The 24,528-nt window shown below is 42.2% G+C and overlaps 1 protein-coding gene across 1 annotated transcript in view; it reads left to right on the top strand.

The window, feature by feature from the left end:
* The window catches only part of maml3 (mastermind-like transcriptional coactivator 3), a 114,491-nt gene extending 91,678 nt beyond the window's left edge, over positions 1–22,813 (top strand). Inside the window, exons 4-6 of the mRNA XM_020653699.3 lie at positions 13,358–13,624; positions 15,040–15,118; positions 18,375–22,813. Coding sequence (XP_020509355.1) covers positions 13,358–13,624; positions 15,040–15,118; positions 18,375–19,483 — 1,455 coding nt within the window. The 3' untranslated portion in view covers positions 19,484–22,813. The remainder of the gene's footprint in view (positions 1–13,357; positions 13,625–15,039; positions 15,119–18,374) is intronic.
* Positions 22,814–24,528: the final 1,715 nt, after the last annotated feature.

Genomic DNA, 24,528 nt, shown 5'->3' with positions numbered 1-24,528 from the left:
GAGAGCTGGATTGGCGTTTTAACTGCATTAGGAAGACACTGAGATCAACACTCAGTTTAATGGAATTTCCATTTTCTTCTTTGGGAGAACAGGGTGTTATCCGACAACGGATCGACACACACTCATCGAGAGTCGCATGGGCGAGGAGAGGAAAATGATAAAGAGACAAAGAAAGAAAGTGACAGACAAGGAAAGCAATAGATAGAAACGAAGTGTGTGATTGATGAAAGGAGGGGTATCACCAAACAAGCAGAGAGAAAGAGACAAACAGAACGAAATAGAGAGAATTTAGACACAGTAATGCAGCAAATGTGGGAGGGAGGGAGGCAGACAGAAAGAGAGATGAGTAGAATGCAATAATGTGATAAAGCAGCTGAGGAATGGAGGTTTTTCTACACTCCGACGCTTTTAGTCCCATTTCTACTTTTTACGGCAGATTTCATCATATTACCAAAGGCCATTTTGGCTCTATTGTGGATAATAGGCTGCTGTGGAATTATTGCAGATGCTGGCTTAGATAATGGTCATTCTCTCTCTTTCTCCGTCTCCATATCTCTCCCCCTCGCCCAGCATTTGAGCGGGAGGGGTGAGGGGGAAGGAGTGGAGAGATTAATGGCATACAAAGATGGGCAGAGTTGGGGGCAATGGAGATAGCTGAAGGTGCAGCACATAGAAAGGCAGCTCTACATGTAAGACAAAGAAAGCCACCATGGGTTGTGCACTGCAGAAAGCTTTTTATCTGCGTGCTGATTTGGAAATCTTAGCTTCTAATACAATAAGTGGATAATAATGTTACTGGTGAAATGTCAATTTGTGATGATATTATTCAACAAAATCAGTGAGCAGATGAAAACATAAGAAAGCGTAGCGCACCCTTAGCCTATAGCGATTAGCTTGTCCCCATGTACAAAGGCTATTATTCCTCCAAGCATGCATCCCGGGTTCAAGTCCCTCCCATGGCTCCTTTTCTGCATGACAGTGACACTCTCTATCCACTGTGCTCTTAAGTTAAGGCACTTAAAGCCCACAAATAAATACATATAAATAATTTTTAAAAAAAACAAGCTTGTGAGGCGAGATACAAAGATAAGCCAACTATTGTGTAATCCTTATAATTGATGATTCTGAAAATATATCAAACATGTATGGTACTGTAAGCACAAAAGTCAAACATTTAATGTTTCTATACAGTAGGTTTAATTCTAAATGATCTGATTGATATTGACAAAGAGAAGACATTGAGCCCAATGTGACTCATTCAGAAGGGTCTAAATAGAAGGTATTCTATGTTTCCTATTTTTCCCCAAAGGTGCATTATGATCAACCAGTTCTGTTTTGACAGACCCCAGAAAAAGACAAAGGCAAACCTTATATTGTCCTAGTTTGGTCAATGTTTTCCCCTGGACTTATCAAGACCATTTTTTTGCAAAACATATTTGATTTCAACAATCAAGACTACTCATGTATTTCTATGCCAATTCACTAATTGTACATGAAGATGGTCGATGCATCGCCACTTCCTCCCCTTGTACAAAAGTTTAATAAAACCAACCCCAACAAGGGGAGCTGACGTTGGGTTGGTGACCCAGCTGGGCAAAGTCAACAGAAGAACTGACCCTTGTGATGGTTTGCGGTTATGGTCCTCTTCTCTGCTAATCTGGTGCACACAGTGACACAGGATTTTGGAGTTGTCAATCATGTAATTATACTCTACTACTACTTTTTATCGCATCCAATGAAAAATTAAAACTTAAAAAAAAACATGAGAATTGGACATAAATCAGAACCACAAAAACTATTTTTAGAGACAAAATCCTGGTTATAGAAAAGGTATTTGACTAGTGTTTTGATTGTATAGTTTGACCTGCGTTCCAACATGGAGGAGGCGGAGCTAATGCAGCCACTCAGAAGGGGGAGCTTTAAATGCTTTGGGCTTCACTTGGCTAGCTTTTTATATTGTCCATCTATTATATGTGCAAAATAAAATCACTGGACCCCTGCTCAATGCTCTATTTGCATGGTCAGAATCAGATATATATTTCCGGATACAAGTGCAATGCCTAACATGTGAAAGTCAGAATCAGGAAAACTGTTTGCATGGATTGTAATCAGTCAGCCAGCAGCAGCAAACAAGCAACTTTCAGTTGACAAAACAAACAGCTAGTACACGGGGTAAAGCCATGGTGGCGTTTCTAGTTGAATAATAACTGTCAGCATGTAAAATAATGTTCACAATAACCTAACCGTAATGAACGCCGAAAGACATCCATCTAAAACAGCGGTTCTCAACTGGTCCACCCTCAGGACCCACTACCAACTTCCTTGTGAAAATTGCGACCCAAATTTCAGATACTATTTAACTAATCAGATTGAGTTAATAAAAAAATGTTACAGCTTGGACCTCAGACAGTACACAACATGTGACAAAAAAACGAAATGGAACAGAACTTAGTAGATGTCACCCTTGAGCACCAGCATGAAACCAAAACAACTTGCGCTGCATTGTTGTGTTAGCATGCTAATGCTAGTGATCTTTATTATGCTGGTATCTTCACACTGCATGTAAATTGACCTGAAATGAGCGTGATCTAGAAACACAGTTAAGCAGTGAGTACAGTATGTTATTCTTCTTTTCTCTAGTCCCTCAATTAAACAACTTTTATACACGAGGGGAGGAGTCAGCCGGCCGTCCAGGCGATGTAAACAAAGTGAAGATAGGACTCTGAAAACTCTGAAAACATCACAGACAGTGGGACTTGGGTGTTACACCCATTGTAGTCAGAGGAGATACTTGATTTCTATCACATTTAAGTGTGAAAAATCACATATAAAGACTTTAAAGGGGTTAGATTAAATATCAGAAACATCCCCACTTGGGCGTTCTTCTAATATACTGTATATCTGAAAATGATAAGCTTAGTCATGTAATATTCATGCTGTATTGGGCCATGTTAAATTGTACTGAAGACGCAGGTGAGTGTCTATACAACATGGAGTATATATGCTCCACCAGATAATCTCGCTGAAATACTGTATGGCTGTATGGAGGGAAAGGTGGGGGGGTGGTTGTAGAGGTTGAGAAATCAAGATGGAGGTAGGGTGAAGAGGATGGAAGTGGAAGGGAGTAGGATGATGAGAAGGCGCAAGAAGGGGGGGAGGGAAAAGGAGGAGAGAACAACGCGCCTGAAGAAACACAGTAAGAGAGAGAGATGGAGAGACCGAGGAGGAATAGTAGAAGAAAGAGAAGGGGGAGCCTATCGCCCTGAGACTACGGCAAAGAGAGAAAAAGAGAGGGAGAGAGCAAAAGAATGATAGCCTTACAGCAGCACCTAATGGCTTCTCTGGAGAGAGGGAGGGAGTGGAGAGGAGGAGAAGGCATAATGAGGGGGCTATGACAGAGGCAAGAGATAGATTTAGAGAGGTAGATGGGAGGAGAGACAAAGAGAGGTGGAGGTTATTCGTCCATTTGGTAAAGATGGAGTCAAAGAAAAACAGGAGAGAGTGAAAATGGCGAAGGGGGGGGGGGGGGGGGGGGGGGTGAGTAGGGCAAAAGCTGCTGAGGCGGGGACAGATCCAGATGTTAAATGAGCAACAGTGAGAATAAAGATGGATGAGTGTGGATGTAGAAAAACAAATGTGAAACGGGTAGAAAAACAAATTCAAGCAGAGTTGAAGCAGGGGGGAGGAGGAGAGAGCGGCGAGGTTTGGTGGTGGAGGGAAAGGCCGTCAGATAAACAAAGAAGGAAGGAAAAAAGGGGAAGATGGATGAAGCGGAGAGGTGGACAGAGCAGGGAGGAAGAGCAAAGATGTGGCTGAATGGACAGATCTGAAAAGAGGATGAAAAAAAGGATTTTGAGGAAAGTGGGGTAAGGGAAATGATTGAATGGGAAGAGGTAAAGACAAAAAGAAAGACGTAACAGAGCATATGGTGGAGGAGGTTGTTCAGAGACATAGAGGATGGCTGGATGGATTAAAAAGAAGCGAAGTGTCAAAACAGAGAGGGGGGGGGGGGGGGGCGAACAGAGATTGGAGGATAGACGGATGTGTGGAAGGTATCTTTACCTCCGTTAACAGCCGTGTTATAGCACTGATCGCAGCTGTGAATAATTTAAACCCTCTGGTTGGGAATTCTCTCTGGGAAGAGCCCGAATGTGATAACCTCACACACACACACACACACACTGAACAGAACACACACTGAATAGATCACACATTGAACAGAACACACACTTAACAATTTACTCACTGTTCATTGCTACTTCTGGCTATGAGCTTTTTTTTTCTAATGAATGTTTGCATGTAAGCATATTAAGGAGGGTAACAGGGAAATAGAGAGAAACATATATATTTTTAAAGAGCAGTCCGTCTGCTGCGGCTGTACGTTGTCACTCAGATGTACCATTTTCAGCTTCCTTGATTAGATTACATGGAAATGCATCAATATCTCCTCCTATGACACACGCAAACAAACACACACATTTCCCCCCATTTAAAAAAAAAACACAAATTTACATCTCTCAGACCCTCTATCGCAGAAATGTCATCAGTCCCTTGTTCGCACGTGTGTCTTTAAGGTCTCCATGGTGACTGTTTCCAAGGTGATTTACTATAGCACCTGGTCCCTCTCAGGGTGGTACACTTGCCTGCCTGCTACAATCATTCCCCGTCCACCAGTGATCTCACCCCCGTTCCCTCCTCCTCGCTTGTCTCCAGGAAACATGATTTAGTCGCGTCGTCCGTTTTCTCACTGCTCGTCATGTTGTGCTGTCTGTGATCATTTGTCCTCCTCAGCGATAACAACTCGATAGAATAGATCCAAACAAACAACAGTGAAATGTAGAGCTTAAACAACAGGCTGAGAAATAAGGACAATTCACACTTGACTCTTTTGGTAGAGTCGGTCATCTCTCAACAGGAGGGTTGGGTGTTTGATCCCCAGCTCCTGTAGCTACATGTCCGATGTGTCCTTGGGCAAGACATTTAACCCCAAGTTGCTCCTGCTGCTTCATCTGATGCGTATGAATGGGATTAGTCACATCTAAATGTCACTTATCATAGCAGCTTCTACCATCAGTGTGTGAATGTGTAGGTGTGACCTGGGGTGTAAAAGCACTTTGAGTAGTCAGAAGACTAGAAAAGCGCTCTACAAGCTCAAATCCATTTACCATTTACTCTTTTCTGACATGGACAAAGTGATAAACCAAAAAGGTAGTGAATACATCAATGAGAGTAACTTTATTAAATCACTCACTTATCTACATACCTACATTCATCATTTTACATTTAAATGGCACTACAATGTGATAACTTGTATGATTAAAATACTTAGAGATCACCAATCCATTCTGTTGGGAACATGAATGCCTGAATGAAATGACCAGAGTCTTTCCAATAGTTTTCCAGACATTACACTGAAAACCAGAAAAGCTTAAAGGATTTATATGCGATTTTTTTGATCCAGCAGGTGTCGCCCTTGAGCACCTGCATGAAACCAAAACATCTTGCGCTGCATTGTTGTGTTAGCATGCTAATGCTAGTGATCTTTATTCTGCTGGTATCTTCACACTGCATGTAAATTGACCTGAAATGAGCGTGATCTAGAAACACAGTTAAGCAGTGAGTACAGTATGTTATTCTTCTTTTCTCTAGTCCCTCAATTAAACAACATTTATATGTGAGGGGAGGAGTCAGCCGGCCGTCCAGGCGATGTAAACAAACTGAAGATAGGACTCTGAAAACTCTGAAAACATCACAGACAGTGGGACTTGGGTGTTACACCCATTGTAGACAGTCATGACTCACAGAGTTATTTTCAGAGGATATACTTGATTTCTATTACATTGAAGTGTGAAAAATCACATATAAAACCTTTAACTCTAACATGAGCAGGTTTTTTTTTTATCTTTGACTGTTGTTTCCATCTTGCAAACTAAGCTGTATCAAACGGGAGAGAGAGCACTGTTGTACAGAGTTTCAGGTAGATTACTGAAGATAATCAAAGCTATGCGTATATTCAGCCAAAAAGCACAACAGTAAAGCTGTATTAGAGTTAGATTGACACAGCACAGACTTACGGTAACTGTACAGGTGAAAACAGACACTACTATACTACTATTTGGCTGGAAATGTTGGCACACAACCAATACATTTCTCTGCAAACTTACTACTTTGTGTAAGTCTACATCAGTGCTTCAAAGTGTGGGCCGCGGCCCCCTGGTGTGCCGTGTGGGTACTGCAGGTGGGCCGCGAAAAGCCTTCCACCAAGTTTAAAAATAAAAGAAATATCACAATAATGATGATTTACCATGAGTCAACCCTTTCAGTGATTAGTAAGGCGTGTCATGACTATTCATGGACATAATGTTCAGTACACTTTCCTGTTTATCTTGCCATAATATCATGTTGTCATGTCCAATAATTTACCCTTACTGAAAGTGATAGATGTAGTCAAAACTTTAGTTTTATAACGGGCCCCGGAGTAATTTTGTATATCAAAGTGGGCCTCAGCAGTTTTAAGTTTGGGAAAGGCTGCTCTACATGTTAAAACTACTTTGCAATCAATTTGAAAGATGTAGTACTGTCTCTTTGTTTGACGTTGACATTTTTCAGGTTAGATACTTCAGACATGCAGTTAACTCTCGCTGGCTGCTCCAAAGTAGCCAAGTTGGAGAGAATACCCAGTGGCAATAGTAATACAAAATAAATGTGTAGGTTCACCGTATTGAGTATTGAAAATTATTTCAGAGACAAACAAAATTTAAAAAAAATTGTGTAAAGTGTAATTTTTTACTATGTCATGCTACATGATCACAAATAAGCATGAAGTGACATTCTAGGCTTTGTGCTGTCTGTGGGTGGCATCCTGTGAGCACCGAAATCCCTTGGTTAAGCATAGTGCGTCTGAACAGCATTTATGCTGCAGGGATTCATTTACTTAAATTGATCCACTCCTGCATGCCTCCATGCGTTTCACAGCAGGCCTGCATAGCTTCATGTTGGTTCAGATATGGTTAAAGGATGATCCAAAGAAAACCTGTTAACCCAGCACATTGTTTCTGAGTCTGAGAGGGGGATTCTGCAAGTCATAAGGGGATGTGTGCGTTTCACTCTGACTTTGCCCGTTGTGCGTGCGTGTGGGGGTGTGTGTATGTGTGTGCGGACGATCAGAAATAGGCCAGTTAGGGTTTAGAGTAAAGATGTTGAGAGATTAAACAGACCTCTGTGGGGAGTAAGACTCCTCTCCAGCAGTTTAAATATATCTCTCTACAGGGAGAAACTGAGTGTGCGTGTGTGCGTGCGGGTGAGAGCGCGTGAGAGGCTGGGGTAAGGGTAGATGGGTTGATGTGTTCTATACAACTGGTGGCTTACAATCGAACCGCTGGCCTCATACCTCCGCCTGTCCATATCACTGTGTTTGTGTGTGTTGATGCATGCATGTGTATGCGTCTGTGTGCTCGTGGGTGTGTGTGTCAAAGTGATGTCTTGGTTACCTGTGCTGCTGTGGGCATACTTTGATACTGTGAGGTCTGGCTTCACCATCTGCTCGGGGTTAGTGTGCATGTGTGTGTCTGCAGGGGCACGTGTTGTTATGGTCGTGTCAGGTGCTGCATGATACTGTGATGGATAACACAAGCTTTTATTTACACAAATATTTTATGCCTGAACTTCACATAAACCATGTTAAATAGAGCTATTGACCCATCTCTATTCTCTTTTTTCTATTTAACATTCAATTGGGGGCAGGTTAAGGTTAAGTGTGATGCAAAAGGATTATGCAGCCTGCCATGGCTCTAGACTGCACATGCAATCAAAGAGTTGTGTCATAGAATTGCAGATTTGTTCCCACTGTTCCTGGATGTGTAGAAACTCTTGTATAAAGTCAAGTTCATCATTGAAAGTAGCTTTTTCATATGGCACCTAAGAGTCACATATTCAGACAATGTATGTGCTGCTCTGATTCTTTTGAAGAGCACATTTTCTGAGCTTTCGCCATTGTGTTGTTATCCATCCCCATTCATGCTCCGGAGAACTTACACATTTGCACGCAGCTTGTCAAATACAGCTGCTTCTATAGCGGCCCCATGGTTTAAGAACTCCTCTCGTGTCAGCTGAGCATGTACAGGGCATTACACAAATGTTCATTATTGATATTTAAAATGAAGCCTTCAACATGAAGACTTAAAAACAAAGCTTGTTAAAAATCTTCTTTACATGTGGCTTTTGTACCAAAACCACTTTGGTTCAGTTTAGGAACAAGATGGGGGGGGGGATTATAAGGTAAACATTGGAAATGAAAACAGTCTGCTAATTCAAATTATAAATACAAATAGAAATGTAGGACTTAGTCTTGATTATAGGACCATTTTCATTGTTGCCTCCGTCATCAATCGTCTTGTTGTTTTAACATAAGGGCTGCAAGATATTGTTGAGTTTAGCACCATACATGTGTGTTTATAAAAAAACAGTGAGTAAAGTTTTATTTACTGGAAATGTACTTTTTATCTTAGCTGAAAACATTGACAAAAAAAACCTCAACAGCCTTTATAATTGACCTTTAATTCTTCCTACATACATCAATACTTGTATTCCGGCTGGAGCCTTTGAACATGCAAAAAGCTGAAACGTAGCTGCATCAGACACTTCCTGTAAAGCATCCGGTTACATTATCAAGAGTCTTTAACAGCTTTTTGATTCAGATGTTTCTATACTTGACAGACATCATCATCAGCAGGGTCAGAGTACAAGGTCAACCAGTGTGAGGCTCAAGGACATTTAGACATTGACGAGCGCAGCCGCAGACTGTGAGATAAAAACCTGTGACCTTCAAGCAGGTCATGCAAACCAGAGGGACGGCTTTACCTGCACACGATGCATCTTTAATAAAATACTTCAATCCCTGCAGCATCCACGATAAAGAACACTGTGAACGATGCATCTTTAATAAAATACTTCAATCCCTGCAGCATCCACGATAAAGAACACTGTGATGCAGATGTGCTTCCTGTTCACTCTCTCAGTCTTGTTGCAGCTGTAGTCAGTGTAACTGTCTAATGAGGCATCTCCTCATCCATCCAGCCCTCACACTCTGTTCCCTCGCTCACACTACTCCTGCTCTCCTCCTCTTAACACTCCCTCCCTCCCGCCCTTCCTTCTCTTACACAAGTGGGTGACAGATGTGAGCCACTCTGGAGAGCACACAGACACTCTGCTGCCAGCCGCCGCTGCTCTTATATTCTCTGTGTGTGTGTGAGCGTGTGTGTATGCATGGTGTGCAGTTGTGTTTCACTTTATGCCTTATGCATGAACTCTAAGTCATTGTGTGTTGCTGTAGTATTCTGTCCTTCTGTGTCTGTGCTTTACTTCATTTTTTAATGAGGTTGCATGCACTGTTGTGTGTGTGTGTGTGTGTGTGTGTGTGTGTGTGTGTGTGTGTGTGTGTGTGTGTGTGTGTGTGTGTGTGTGTGTGTGTGTGTGTGTGTGTGTGTGTGTGTGTGTGTGTGTGTGTGTGTGTGTGTGTGTGTGTGTGTGTGTGTTATATCATCATAGTAAGTGCAGCTTTTTATCATCCCCTCTGTGTGGTCACCATGTGAGCAGGTGTGTGACTATAGTGCAGTTATACTTTTAAAGTGGGCTTTTTCCACCATGTGCAAGTTTTAATATTTTCATTGTCTTTTCTTACAAACACAGGACAGGTCTTCAAAATGCACGCAGAGGGCTTGTGTTTAGCCTGTGTCTTCAATTTGAAGCTCTTTCCCCATTCTCTGTGTTGTGAACAAAACATGTTTCCACTTAGTCAGAGATAGTAAAAGTGTTCATAAACAGTTAGAAAGTATCAGGGTGACAACCCGACTCAGACAGAATAGATCAGGTTTTCACATTATCAGCTTGTGGTTTAGAAGTGGTTTTGACTTTCAACACGGTCAAAACTTGCTTTGAAAAGTTTACAGCCTGTCATGCTGTTGCTCCTTCATTTCTCTGTTTTGAACAATACTGCCACTCCTCATTAAACAATGATGTAATCATCTTTCGATCAGTTTTGTAGGCATCACAAAATGCTACTTCAGTGCAAACCTTTCTCTCTCTCTTGTAGCTCATCAATTAGGTTGCATAGGTTTGACCCGGGTTACCAACACGATGATTCTTCAAAGAATTCACCTTCTGGGCCCAATGTCTACATGCACCACATCTTTGGAAATGTGACTGATTGCTCATATGTAGTCGTTTTCCACCAAGGTCCCATCGTCTGGGATACGAAGAAATTAACTAACACTTTTTAACGGGTGTTTTTTGGATGAAGCTGTCTTGTCTTTTCTCTGCAAACTGGACCAGAACACTAACTGAACAACAAATATGTTCAAATATGAACCACATTAATGTGAAAATTCAAGTTTCTGACATGATAAAAAACATAATTTCCAATTATTTGAAAGGATAGATTCCTCCTCCAGCTCTTCATGAAACACACACAGTGAGTTTAGTAGACATGTTTCTGTTCCATGAGAAGAATGGACAATCTCTCTCTCTCTCTCTCTCCTTCTCTCACTTACACACATGGGCACACACACATTTCCGTTCACTTCTCGTGTAATGTAATCACCTGGGCTCTCCATGCTTCCTAACTCAATAAAGCTGACAGCCTCCCTCACACACACACTTTACACACACTACACTCACAAACACACAAACAAACACACACATCTTCCGGAACAAACCTGTGATTTTATTTTAACCCTGTTCCTTTTTTTAACCCCACTCCCAACAAATGTATCTGTAGATTACAGTAGCTTGGACTATGTTCCTGTGTTCTCTTCCTCTAGATAGCAGCAGTTACATACCAGGTCTCATTAGCCTCAGACCCTTCTCTCAGAGAGGTTTTTGGACCTGACTCAAAGGTGGTTTAAGGTGTGGAAATGAACGTTTGGAGGGCAGGCAGAGAAACAGAGTTTGATCAACATGCTGAAGATTTATTCAGTATTGAGTGAATGGAAGGTGGGCTGGTAAATGGAGAGAGTAGAGGTTAATTAAAGTAAAAACAGATAAAATGGGCAATTTTTTGTGTGTGTGTTGCGAGGGTGACCTGCAGCCATGACTGATCTCAGGAGCACCATCTGCTCCTCACCGCAGCAACTGTTGCTGAGGGTACCTGTGTTCCTCTCCTCCCTGCTATCCAACCTTTTACTCCTCTTTGGTTTCTACTGTTCTTTAAAAAAAAAAGAATTGTTCTCTTTTTCTCCTCTTCTTGTTCTTCTTCTCTCATCAAAGAAGTACTTATTACACACAACTACACATCCCTCCCCTCAGACCATCTTCTTTTAAATGTCTTTAACATTCAGTGTTTATATTTAAACTGTAGTGTTCTACCATCTCCTCAGCTAACTGCTACTGCTGTTATTATTTACTGCACCTGAGCCAGCCTTAACAGCAGCTATTGACACTTCCCTCTGCGACACACGTACACCACGTCCATCAGAATCTCTAATTCTCTAAGACTTTTCCTTTCCTCCGTCTTTTAAAATCTGTCTCTCTTCCGCTTCTTCGTTCCCTGGCAATTGTGTGGACATGACTCAGGGCCCCCTTGTCTACAGAGAGAAAGAGAGAGAACAGGAGAACGAGTGGTGAAATGAGTTTGATGGTCTGGTGTTTAGAGAGAAAGGAAGAAAAGAGGTAGAGTGAGTGGGGGAGAGAGAGAGAGAGAGATCGTAGATCAGAACCGTCATGATTGAGCCATCTGCTGAGAGGAGGCCAGTGAGACTCAAACACACACACACACACACACACACACACACACACATCCGTGCTTAAAGATCACCACTGCCACCCGTTGGTCACTTCCTGACACTACGCCTCTCCTTCCCCTCTTTTACACTGTCTGACCGCCCTTCTGCCACCCTAAAGGATCATGCCAGCCGGAGATGAGACACGTAGCTCTAAGCATCGATCAGTCTGGTCTGGCTGTTTGGTGAGCCAGTGTTAAACAGCCCGTTCTGTTTGCTCCACAGGGGTTTTTTGTGCTCTAATATATGAGGTTTATCTCCCCCTAACTCCTCTCTAAGAAGAGCGCAGCCACACTATGGATTATGAGGCTTTGGCTCTCTCAAAACATATCGAGTATAGTGATGTGTTACAGACTCTTGCCAATGCTACGATGCGCTGCTGTAATCCCACTTTTGCCGTTTCCTCTCTTGCCCTGGAGTTAAATGTGATTTGTTGTACACTGTCTGTTGGTCTGCGTGCCTGTGGGTGTTCTGTGGGTTGTTGCATTTGATGTGTGCAAACACTCGTCTCTGGCCTGAACTATTCTTCCTGCTCCTCTCACGTACTGACAGCAAGCCTTAACTATGTCCACTCTCATTTAGCTGTCTAACCTTTAATAGATTTTTAAATGCTCCCCTCCCATTGGCCAAAGCTGGCCATTTCATCCCATTAGACATTAGCATACGGCTGACTGGTGGAGAAAGTGCTCTTTATATGCTAATGAGGAGAAGTGTATGCAGTGAGAACCAACCCATGGCCCTTTGGGAGGACCCTAGGATGGCCCAATGTTAAGAATCTTCAGGCAGTCCAAATTTGATCTTGCTTTCAATCCATTCTCAAACACTTGGTTTGTGTCTTTATGAGCTATTAAGTCAAAGGGGTTGACTTCAGGCTATGCCATGAAGAGCAGCTGAAGTCTGCTTTATAGAACGAGTGGACAGTGAAGCCATGATTAGTAGCTTTTCATTTGTCTGACATCAGTTTAATGGCTAAATGTGCGAAGGTGTCACTTTAGCTGTCAACATTTCTTGGATTGCGTTGGATAAGCGTTCTTTTTGATGGGAAGTCTGAACCTTAATAAAATAACATTCTGTTTTGAAGAGGTGTTTCGTATAGTTTGACAGGTCTTTATTTATTGCAAACAGCTAACTTAGCCAATTGTTGCTCAGTTTTATCCTTTTATCTACACAAACATTAAAACTATACTTTACGTCTAATTCAAATAATTTGTCCAACACTTGCCGACACTTAAATGGCCATAAAATCTGCAGGGTAAACATGAATCATGGAACATGAAATCAAGGATGAAAATCTGAAAAACCTGAACACTCGCGCATTTTACAGCGCCCCTATAACCAACATTAACAACAGGCTAGCCTTTTCCCTGTTTCAAGTATTTATGCTGAGCTAAGATAACCAGCTGCTGGTTGTATCCCTGTATTTATCAGAGGGATATGAGTGTTTAGCCTCATCTCACTCCCAGTGAGAAATCGAATAAGAGTATTTCCCTTAATGTCAAAGATTCCATGATCTATGGATACGTTTTAAAAGGTCACACAACAGCTCATCTGACCAGCTTGCTGTTCCTCTCTGTCTGTTACAGGAACAAGGTGTGGTGGGGATGTCAAGACCGCCTGGCGCCATACCACCTCCTCACCCTGCTGGTGGCGTTTCCTCAGGGGTGGGGCCCAACCAGGGGTCAGGTCCACCTCCAGGCTACGTGGGCAACCAGCAGCAGGCGGCCATGATGAAACAGATGATGGCAATGGAGCAGGAGAAGAGGGTACAGATGCACATGATGGAGCAGCAGAAACAGCAGCTTTTTAGAGAGCAGAGACAACAGCAACAGCAGCAACTACTGGCAGAACAGGTGAGTTAGTGTACCACAGTGTGATCATAAACATAGTGTGATGCTGTGGTAAATACAGCTATGCTCGCAAGGCTCATCTGTCATGCATTGAATTATGATATGTGTGTGTGTTGTTTGTTCATACCTTCATGTTTATTTTCTGTCTGCAGCTCTTAAGAGCAGATCATCCTATCCTCTTCCTTACTGTTGTCTGGTTGCATGTACTGTATAATTACCCTGAACCAGCTCCCTCTTTACTTCTTCCTTTTCATCTCTGCAACGTGTGTGTGCGTGTGTGCGTGTGTGCGTGTGTGCGTGTGTGTGTGTGTGTGTTTTTGGCTCTTGCCGCCTGCTGTGATAATGTGGTGTTTTCTTTTCATTTCTCTGTCTGTGAGGGACTCGAGTGTTAAAGAGTTCTGAACTCTGAAGTCACCACTCACTATGTTGGTTTTAATTGGATCAGCAAAACATACACAGACACACAAACATAAAAAAATGTGTGTGAAAGGAAATTCATCCTGATAAGGATACGCGTATGTTGTTAACTGGATATCATAACTCTATTTAAATGAGCAACACCTCCACATTAAAAGCACCCATTCAGTAGCTTCTTGTTATGCTGCCTATTACTTTTTTCAAATTAAATGTTTATACTTGCAGCGTAGCTTTGGCTGTGATACAGTATAAGGGCTTCCTCCAGCTTCCTGTTTGAGCACTGATCAGTTTTGTTGTTTATTGTGTGGGAGAGCATCATATAGACCATATACATTTATCTTATCCAATTCTGCTATATCAGAACATCTATTGTATATCTGTCTGTCTGTACTATACCAAACTCTTTTTTCTCTACTCTTCCAAATGTTGGACTGTACTAAACTTCTATTTCTACCACACCAATCATCTGTCACAGTCTTACTCCTACTATACTGAACACCCATCTTACCACTGCTGTACCAAACACCTATTTGTCTCTTCTGTACTAAACATCTGTCTCGCATCTACTGCACTCATTACATTATCAAATATGTAACTGCTGAGCTAAAGTGTGTCACCTGCATTATGGTAAACATGAGTCTCTGTTCTGATGTTCCAAGCATCTGTTGCACCGGTGCTTTGGCTTTTGAAATGAATTTGATAACTTCAATGATTGGTCCACTGTTAAAATCAGTATTAAGCTCAATTTCCTATTGGTTGATGCACACAAGCCTTCTCGAAATGTATGAAACAAAATCAAAGTTTAAGAAGGCTAACACAAAACAGACAATCAGACAAATATGTTGTCCCCAATGAAGGTCGAGGTAGATCAGAGCCAAGACTTCAGTGATTTGTAATATGTATTAGTTATGTTTGTTATGACGTTAACTTTCCTTTCTGTGAACGCACGTGTACCACATGTAACACATTGTTTTTGTCCTTGCATGTGTCCGTGTGTGTAGCTCCAACAGCAACAACATCTCCCCAGACAGATGGGTCAGGGCCAGAGGAATCCATACCCCCAAGTCAATCAGTACCAAGGTGAGACGCAGACGAACGCATCTATCTCATATCAGGAAACACAAAATATGTGCAAAACATTAAGAATGGCAGTGCACGAATAGATTTTCTATTAAACAAAGCAAAGATCTGACCGAAATTATTATTATTGATGGTCATGTTCGTAAATTTGGTTTATTTGTAAGTCACTTTCCAGTTCTTAAATAGCATCCAGATTGTTTTGCCTTCCAGGCTATTTCTATGTTTTATAAATATTCAGTTTTTCTGTAATTTAGCTCTCCCTACTGTATGGGGTGGTTTTGCATCACTTCCTTTAGAAACAGGAAGTAGGACGTTTTAGGATGCACATGGGGTGCGTTCGAATTGTCCCTCCCATCTCCTTTCACTATCCACTTTACCTTAACCCCGGGAAAAACGTCATGAGGTTAAGGAAAGATGTTAAGAGAATTCATAAAGGACTTATGGAAAGGCGATCTCGTTGCTCTGACAATCCGACCACATTTCCACTAGGCCACGTCATTAAATGTGACGGGACGGCGGAGGTTAATGACGTGGGTCCGCCTGTTGAAACTACAATGTTGACTACTAAACGATCATCTAAAAAACCTTCCCTTGTGCCTTCTTACCAGTGAAATAATCCTAATTACCACGAGGTTGGGATTGAAATAAAAGAAATATAGACTACCAGGCTACAAGTAACACAAGTGAAACCATCAGCTTCCTGTCCACTCAGAAATCAACATCAGCATAAATATGATTGGATGAAATTAATTGTTACATTTATGCAAGATAAACAAAATGTTTTAAGCATACAAATGTACAACTGCACAAAGCAAGTGAATGAAATATGTTGAATAAAACATCATCTGATAAAAATGTCTCTTATCTTTTTATCTCTTTCATGATCTGTGTCACTTTACGATCATCGTTAATGTTCCTGAACAGTCGGATGCACTACTCGCTGTAAATGTTGAGGCCGCAAAGAATTGTGGGGCGGCATATCTCATCTCCTTTGGTAAAGGATGGTCCAGTGTATCCTAAAGGAGGTTATAAAGGAAGCATTGACCCACCTTTCCTTAGCTTTTCGAGAATTCAAACGGCTCTTATCATGGCCGCCACTTAAATGCTTCCGGGGTTAAGGTAAAGTGGACAGTGAAAGGAGATAGGAGGGACAATTCGAACGCACCCAAAGTCTAGTAGAGGGCTAGAATTTGTGGCAGGAGCTGAAGAGTAAATCCAGTGCCATCCAGTTGTTTCTCCAGCAGTGGCATTGCTTGTAAGTTGTTCAGATGTTTATTTAGGTTTTCACCTTAAGATATTGGAAAGTATTTTTGTTATATTATTACATTTGTATACATTAATGCATGTCATTTAAACAATGAAGACACATCTACAAGCATAAAAGTAGTTACCTTGTTTATTATTTTGATGATTACAAATTATCTTTGTATAAAGGACATCTTGTTAATTGTGTTGTACCAATCTATATTTTCAGTTTCACTCCTGATTCTTAACCACATGCACATTGAGTCTGGAATAAATGAAGAGCTAGAACGCTATATCCTGACTCCCGTGTCGTTTTATATGGAGTTTGGCTGGCTGTCTAGTTGAAGTAACGACACCTCAGCGAGGACAGTACACAGATGGTCATCCAAAAATGCTTGCAGTCACACATGTATGGTAGTATGGTATAGCGAGCAGCATTTAACAGCTTTCACAGTTCACTCACTGCCATATTCAGAGACAGATTGCCGCACAAACACACAAAAAAACATGTATGCAAACAGCAGTGTTGACTGAACATCACCCTGAACCCCAACCTTGTCCTCTCTGTCTGTCTCTGTCAGACGCATCAGTTGGCGCTCAGATGCTCCTCAGCCTCTTTCCTCTCTCCCTCCCGCTCTTTAGAAACAGAAATATAGAATATTCCTCTCCCTGCCTGTTACCACGGCAACTTATCTGTCCTGGATCCCCCAGAGTTCCGGTGAAGTCATAGAGATGGATGAGAGGAGGGAAATGGGATGGGGATGGGGAGGGGATAGGTAGATAGTCTTGCAGGTAGGAGAGGTTTGAAAGACAAAGAGAAGAGGGAGGGATGAGTGGGTGAGGGGATGATGGAGAGACAAAGAAATATACTAAGAGTGAAGAGGAGAGTCAAGTTGAAACCATTTATAGCCATGAGAGAGTCTGCAAGTCTAGAAGATGATGTTGAGGGGAAGAGGGGGCTTCAGTGTAAAACTGTGGCCTACAAATATACATATCAGTTCAGCTCAGTGTTTCTATGGTTTTTAGATCCGCACCAGTATCACGTAAAATCAGAAGAAAAAATCATGTCATGTCATCATTTCCATGTCAAATTACCTTCCACTCTGCTGACTCCCTTCTTACTCATGAGTCTGAAGTGTGTGATCCTCTGTGTTTGGACTTCTCTTTTACAGTTCCAGTCCTGGCTATGGGGTGAGGGGTTAGTTGAATGATGTCATAAGTGGGTTTATTAGAGGGGCCATTTCCACACTTGCAGACCTCCTCCACTCAGGCACTGCTGAGCCACTTATGTGTGGTTAGTTTTATTTTAGAGTTAACTGATAACCATTTGTTTTTGGAGTAAACCGGTTGTCATAAAACATAAATTGTTGCATCTGCACGGGCTTATTAGATCAGTCCTGTGTGCCATAAAGTTGTTTAATTGAATTTAGTGTGACAAATACAAATCCCTCCTCAGAAAGGTCCAGCTCTTATTTGATGACTTCCTCAATGTGCCTCTCTGAAGCAGTTTTCACTTCTCATGTCCTGAACTTGTAGAGTTGTCCTTCCACATATGTGGCACACAGAAAACAATTGTCCTTTTTTTCAAGACAAGGAATGCTCTGTTTACGGTGGTTTTAGGAGGAGGAGGACTATATTATAGCTCTTCTTGATATCAATACAACAGTCATTTAAACATATTTGCTAAATGTAAGAATGTTTATCAAAATAGAGGAAGGAAAAGAATACAAGGTCCCTCACTCTGTGCAATATCAGACTTAATCAACACTTGCTTGCTGTGAATGCTTAGACAATTCTCCATTCACACATCAGCTATAATGGGTGTTTCAAGTACTTTTAACTGGAGAGCAGGCAGGGTAAAGCCCATCAAGTGTCCTGTGAAACTGATCTGGACATATGCATTCTCACAACAAAGATCCAGGTGATGTCCCGGACATGTTTAGGAGTGAATTGCGAGCGAGAAAAGAGCTTGATTCTTTGCCAACTTCATTGACTTCTTTGTCTCTCCTAGGTCCTCCTCAGGATCTTGCATCCAGGAGTCAGGCTCTCCAGAACATCCGGGCTGCCCGTTTGCTCCAGCAGCAGCAGCAGAACCAGCAGCAGATGGTCCAGATGAGCTCTGTTCAGGGCCAGGGGGGCTCGGTCGGACCCCAAACCGACATGGGCTTACCCTACAGCAACCAAGGGTCCAACCAGGGTTCTCTGTACGGGCTCAATCCCTCCATGAGCCAAATGATCCACCAGCAGCAGCAGCAGCATCAGAGCCAAAGTGTCCAAACCTCCATGGGTCTTCCACCGCAGCACAACCCCGCCGGAGGGCCGCCCCGGCAGGCAGGTGCAGGTCCTGTGGTCGGAGGAATGCCCGGAGGTCCTGGAGGTGGTGTAGCTGGAGGGTATGGAGGACAGGGGATGTTAATGAACTCGATGAGCCAGCAACCCCTCAAAGGCCCTCCCAATGCCAAAGCCCAAGCACAGAGACTGCAAAGCATGCTGGGAGCTGGAGGAGGGGGAGGAATGGCTGCAGGTGGCTGGCCGCAGCAACAGCAAGGACAGGCACTGCAGGCCATGGGGGGAGGAGTTGGAAGGACTACAGGGGGAGGGGGAGGAGACATGGTGGGGTTCAGCTCTGCCCAGGGATATGGGATGCAGCCTGGTCAACCCTCACGTATGACCAAGCAGCACTTTCAGGGCCCGGGCCAGGGGATGAGCCAGGGAATAGACCCCAGAGTGGGCAACCCGGCAGCAGGCATGGGCGGCCCAATGATGGGCCCTCACATGGGCGGTCAGCCCAGGACCAACCAGCCGAGGCCCATGGTCATGAACCAGGGGATGAACCAGGGGGTGATGGGCCAGGGCATGAGTGGGATGGGAGGGTTTGGGCCGGGTCCTGGTGGGCCAGGATTAGGGGCAGGGGCAGGAGGAGGTGGACCTTACGGACCAGGGGGAGTTGGGGTTGGAGGTCAGCCCCCAGGCTACCAAAGGACAGCCAATCAGGACATGTCATCCTATGGATATGGAGGCGGGCCCTCAGGCGGAGGAGCCTTTGGATTAGGGGACAGCACAGGAGCAGAGCTGGACTCAAGTGATGGTTGGATGGAGGAGTTTTTCCCCAACCAATAGCCAACGGGGAAACTTGAGATGACTTTTACTGGATGAACTGAAACAAATGTTGAAACCTGAGGACCAGAAACAAAAAGGATGACATGATCTGGAATGGCATGTTTTTAAGTGAGCTTTTGTGTAATGTTTTGTGTGTGAATGTGTGTGTGCAAGAATGGAAGGAGCAATCATTGTGTCTCGTCCGTGTTGATGAAAAACCGATATAGAGATTAAGAGGTGTGTTTCGTTAAGTTCAGTTTTTTTCCCCCCACAGACTAAATATTTCCTCATGTTCCAGTATTTGAAACACAAGCCACGTTTACACAGCAGTTTTGAGCCCGTGCTTCAGCAGGGGCTGATTGAACACACAGACTGATGAAGGGGAAGTCCAAGACTTGTTCTCAAGGCAGCAATTTATTTGCGTTTGTATGTTTGTGCCACCCAGCTCAGTACTTCAGATCTCTCCACTATGTGAGAAGCTGAAGGGAGTAGAAAGCACTCTCTGCGCTCACATTTCCTCTCTTAGATTTGTGCCCCCATATACAAACGATCTCCCTTACCCCCACACACACTTTTTTCTATTTACTTGCTCTCTGTCTGTCTGTCTGTCGTTCTCTCTTTTTCCCTCTCTCTCTTTCTCTCTTATCCTCCGTTCCGCTCGCCTCACGTCTTTTCCACCCTCCCTCCAGAGACTTGTTCCTCGCTCTCGACACTCCTTTCTCTAAAATTATTAACATCACAACACAGTAATGATGTTCCTCTTATGTGCCACACAAGCGTACTCTGCCCTCTAGTGCTTTTGCTGGGAAACAACCAGGGTGATGTTTTTTTTCTGAGAGTATATATTTCCTCTGAGTAGCTTTGGATGAAAGGTGTGCATAAAAAGGAAGACAAAAGAAGAGAAAGAAAGAATAGGCAGCTATAGCAGAGACCTGGAATTTAAAAAAAGCTCTCAAACACAAAGAAACACTCACATAGACACACAAAGGAAACCAACCAACAAACAGACAAAACAAGCATCAGCCCGGGAGCACAAGCGGATGTGTGTGTGGCAGCTAAACGAGCCAATATTAAATTAAACTTCTGCCTGTGTGACACAAACCACATCACCGGCATCGGGCTGGCAAAAAGATAGCAGGGCACTGAATGTATTTAAGCACCACAAGTGACTTCTTCTTTTAGGGAAAGAAAAAAAAAAGCTCAAGCTCATTGTTGTTTTGTTTGTTGCTGTGTTTTATCGCTTACAATGACGCTGGTTGTGTCTGTTGATTAAATGGAAAAAGTGATTCAATTAGCCTTTTTTTTTTTAGTTTGTGTTGTCTTGAAAACCTGTTGGTCCTCCTGTTTCAGCACAGCCTTCCTCTCCATTTGTGACAGTTACTTGTCAGTCACCGTAGCCCCGCTTTAAGTTATGGCTTTTCTTGTACAGCAGCTATAATACGCCCTCGCTTCAAACTAGAACGTAACTGTGCTATACTGTAACACTACTGTGAAGAAATATGACTTGTGCCCTTCCAGCGCTTTACAAGGAAAATTAACCACTGCTAAGCCTTGAGTTAGTTTCATAGTCAGTAACTTCTTAATCCTCAGATAACTGATGAGGAGGCTTGAAGGATTGCAACGGTTAGCATCAAATCAGTCAGTGCTTCCTCTGAAGTCAGTCTCTCCCCTTCTCTGAGCTTAATATAAACTGTAGGCGTTCTTCATCCTCAAGCTATCCACTCTTTGTCCTAAAAGTTGGCTAATAAATATGTCAGATAGTTTTTAATACAGTAGCTGTTGGTAAGATAACACCTTACTCCTCTAACTGTTTCTTAATCTTGGTTGACAGATGAAAGGAGCGTGTTTGTGCGTGCATTACTTTGTAATTTAGCTCATCAGAATGAACGTTTTGGAGGATGACGCTGTAATCAACAAACCAAAAAAGCCTTCTTTCTGTAAACTTACTCTTTGCCATCAATGAATTTGTTTTCATGGTTGTTGATGTTGTATAATCTAGCCCTTTAAACTTAAACCTCCCACCCATCATCTTGTAAGCGTTTCCACATACGTTAGCTACCACAGGTAAGGTTCAGTACTTGGATTTGGTCATGTTCAGGGGAGGGGAAGTACTCTGTTTTACTGTGTGGAGTCTCAAAGTCAGGCAGATGGATATTTAGGATGTAGAGGGGAGATGTATCAAGGGGAGATGATCAGGTAAATAACAAACCTGTGTCTTTGTCTAGATTACCTCTTGGATTTTTTTTTTTTGTTTGCCTTCCTTATGCAGGAACTGTAATGGAGCACTCACTGCTTCAACAGCTCCTCTGCTCATGCTTCCAAAACTTTGATATCTGCTCCAGTAGCCTTCTCCAGTCAGGCTCCAATCACAACGTGGAGTATCAGACCAGTGAAACGGAGGTGATGTGTAGGGAAACACCTGAGGATTACCACTCAAAGGTGGAGGCAGAAAGGTAGATCAACACTTCTGGCTCAGTGTTAAGGTCACAGCCTTTATGACCTTTAAAGTAAGAGATCAAGATGATAATAAATCCCTTCAGAAAGAGACAGGAAGCACCCTCCAAATATCATTATGTACCGGGACCAAGTCTGTAGACAACATTTGAAACAAAACTGTTGTTGTTGATGTTCTTTGTTTGATTTTATTTGTTTTTTTTTACTGGTGCTGACATATATGTGATTATGAGAAAAAGTATATAAAAGATAATTGCTATTTGTAAATATGTTTTTACAGGTTTAAATACATCAGATAATACAGTCTCTACTCTGTAAAGAATTTACTGTTTGTTGGAAAATAGAGAAGTATTTTTATTTTGAAGTTTTTTGATTTCACGTTTAACCCATCTGAGCTATGCCATTGCACTTCAGACAATGTCTTACTACTAATTTGTATTGTAAACCTCTCTTTTTTGGATTTTTTTTTCTAGTTCAATTTGACTCTGTTCTTAAGCAGTGCTTATTTCTTTTTATCCTGTACAGAATTCTGAAATGTTAACAAAGGAGAACTACAAAATACCTTTTTTTTTTGTTTGTTTTTTCAAAAAGATAAAATAAAGAGAGAATGTTCTCGCTGATCATATTAAATTCATGTTTCTGGAGTTCATTGGGTTCACTTCTTAGTCTGTTCATCAGATAACAACTATAAAGTCCTTAAAAATAATGGAAAAAGAAATGTAAAAACATAGACCATGAAAAAGACTGACAAGGTCTCAAATATCTACAAAAAGTCACTGATCAAACAAAAGAGCACATGTTGGTTTCCATTGTGGGGTTTAGTGAAGATAAAAACTATATGGCCCCTTACCAATCTTCACTTTACACACAATTCATATCAGGGGGGAATCCTTCAAATTGTGGGCAAGAATATAAATCAACAAATGTGGGGACCCAAATAAAGAGTCCAGTCTTGTTATGTCTCGTCATCAGAGTCCTTACTTTTTTTCTGAATGGGAACTCCCTGAGCTGAATGACTCAAGGTCGCTGAAGCCTTGGACTTAAAGATGGGGATTGAGAGAATGTTGCTAGCTAACTAAATACTGGTATCTAGCTTTAATGTTTTAGCCGTTACAAGAGTTTATACAGCAGTGCCATAGCAATGTATTGCAGAATATGGAAATCAAGCAACATATGTATATGGCACTGACTGTTCTAGTTTTATAACAAAGGTTAGCTTAAATGTTTAGCTAGCTTTTGTAAGTGCCCACTGTCTGTGGCCATAAAGGCTTTTAGTTAAGCTCTCAAGTATCCAAAAATATACTAACATTCTCACAAATCCCTAACCAATTTTTTTTTCCGGATATGCATTAGTGTTCTCATTCCATTTATACACAAGATTAAGAACATTTGAAGAAGTGGTGAAAAGGGTGTGTTGTATGTGGACAAAGACACTTAGGCGACACGCAGTGTTTTTTATTTCAAGGTCACAAGACTGACAAAGACAGATGCATGCACATTCATGTTGATCCTCAAACCAGACTGACTAGCAGTCCAGTAATGTTCTGTCTGACATGCCAGATTTGCATAATTAGACGTGCATATGCTAAAGAGCAGAGCCTTAATTCTATCTGGCAGTAATAGCTACGATGAATCACAGGACAGACAGATAGACAGACCACATGCAGGGCCGGGGCCTTTTAGTTGTAATCCATCTTTTCTTCACAAATGCCCCATCCAAATTCACTTCTCATCCTCTGTTGGCCACGCCCACTTTCTTCATCTCTTCTCTTTATGGTTGCAGCCTGCCGTACCTCTCCTCCTTTTCCAGCTACATTTTTTCCGTTCCACTTTCCCGAGCTGCTTCGTTTCTCCTCGACTCTCTACCTTCCACCCCCAGCACCACACACACACATCCAGTACACTCCTCCTTCCCATCTGACATTGATAAATGGACACTAACAGAGATGACAACATCATTACTCATGTTCAGTAGCGACACCACCTAGGACAGAGAAAAACGAGAGGAAGAGGGAGGATGAAGGACAGGAGAGAGGGAGGTAGACGCAGAATGAAGGGGGTGGAGGAGGGGGATTTGTTATAATCCACCCCCAGGTACACACTTTAACATTTACAGAGAGCATGATGTTGAGGTGTCCATTACCGGTGTGAAATAGTAGAACAACTGTTGATAGTACCAGCTGCCTGCAAGATTGAAACTCCTCGCTTTCCTACTCAAATCCAATCAGACGGAAGTAGCTGCAGGGCCGCAAGAAACCATTCTTTTCTTTATCACTAAATCTGCTGCTCCTTCAAATTGATCATTTATTGTTTAAAATGTCAATAATGTCAACACGTGGACATGGCACATTACCAGAGCCTCTGGAATTTCGTCCAACAGGCGAAAGATGTAAATTTAAAAAAAAAATTGCTGTTAATAAATATATCTTATATTAATTTATTGCCACACATTATTGTAAAAATCAAGCAACACCCCCACATGTTAGCTAAATGTTAGCTTTTTAACATTCTAAAAATGAGAGTCCCAACATGTAAAAGTGTTCCCCACATTCATCGTCATACATCTCCCAAAGACAAACCTCTAATTCTGTTGGACATTAAGCATAAACTTC

Source organism: Labrus bergylta, chromosome 1, assembly GCF_963930695.1.
Source record: "Labrus bergylta chromosome 1, fLabBer1.1, whole genome shotgun sequence".
Classification (NCBI taxonomy): domain Eukaryota; kingdom Metazoa; phylum Chordata; class Actinopteri; order Labriformes; family Labridae; genus Labrus; species Labrus bergylta.
The sequence above is the reverse complement of the archived record's forward strand: the minus strand, read 5'-3'. Positions and strand labels throughout refer to the sequence as shown.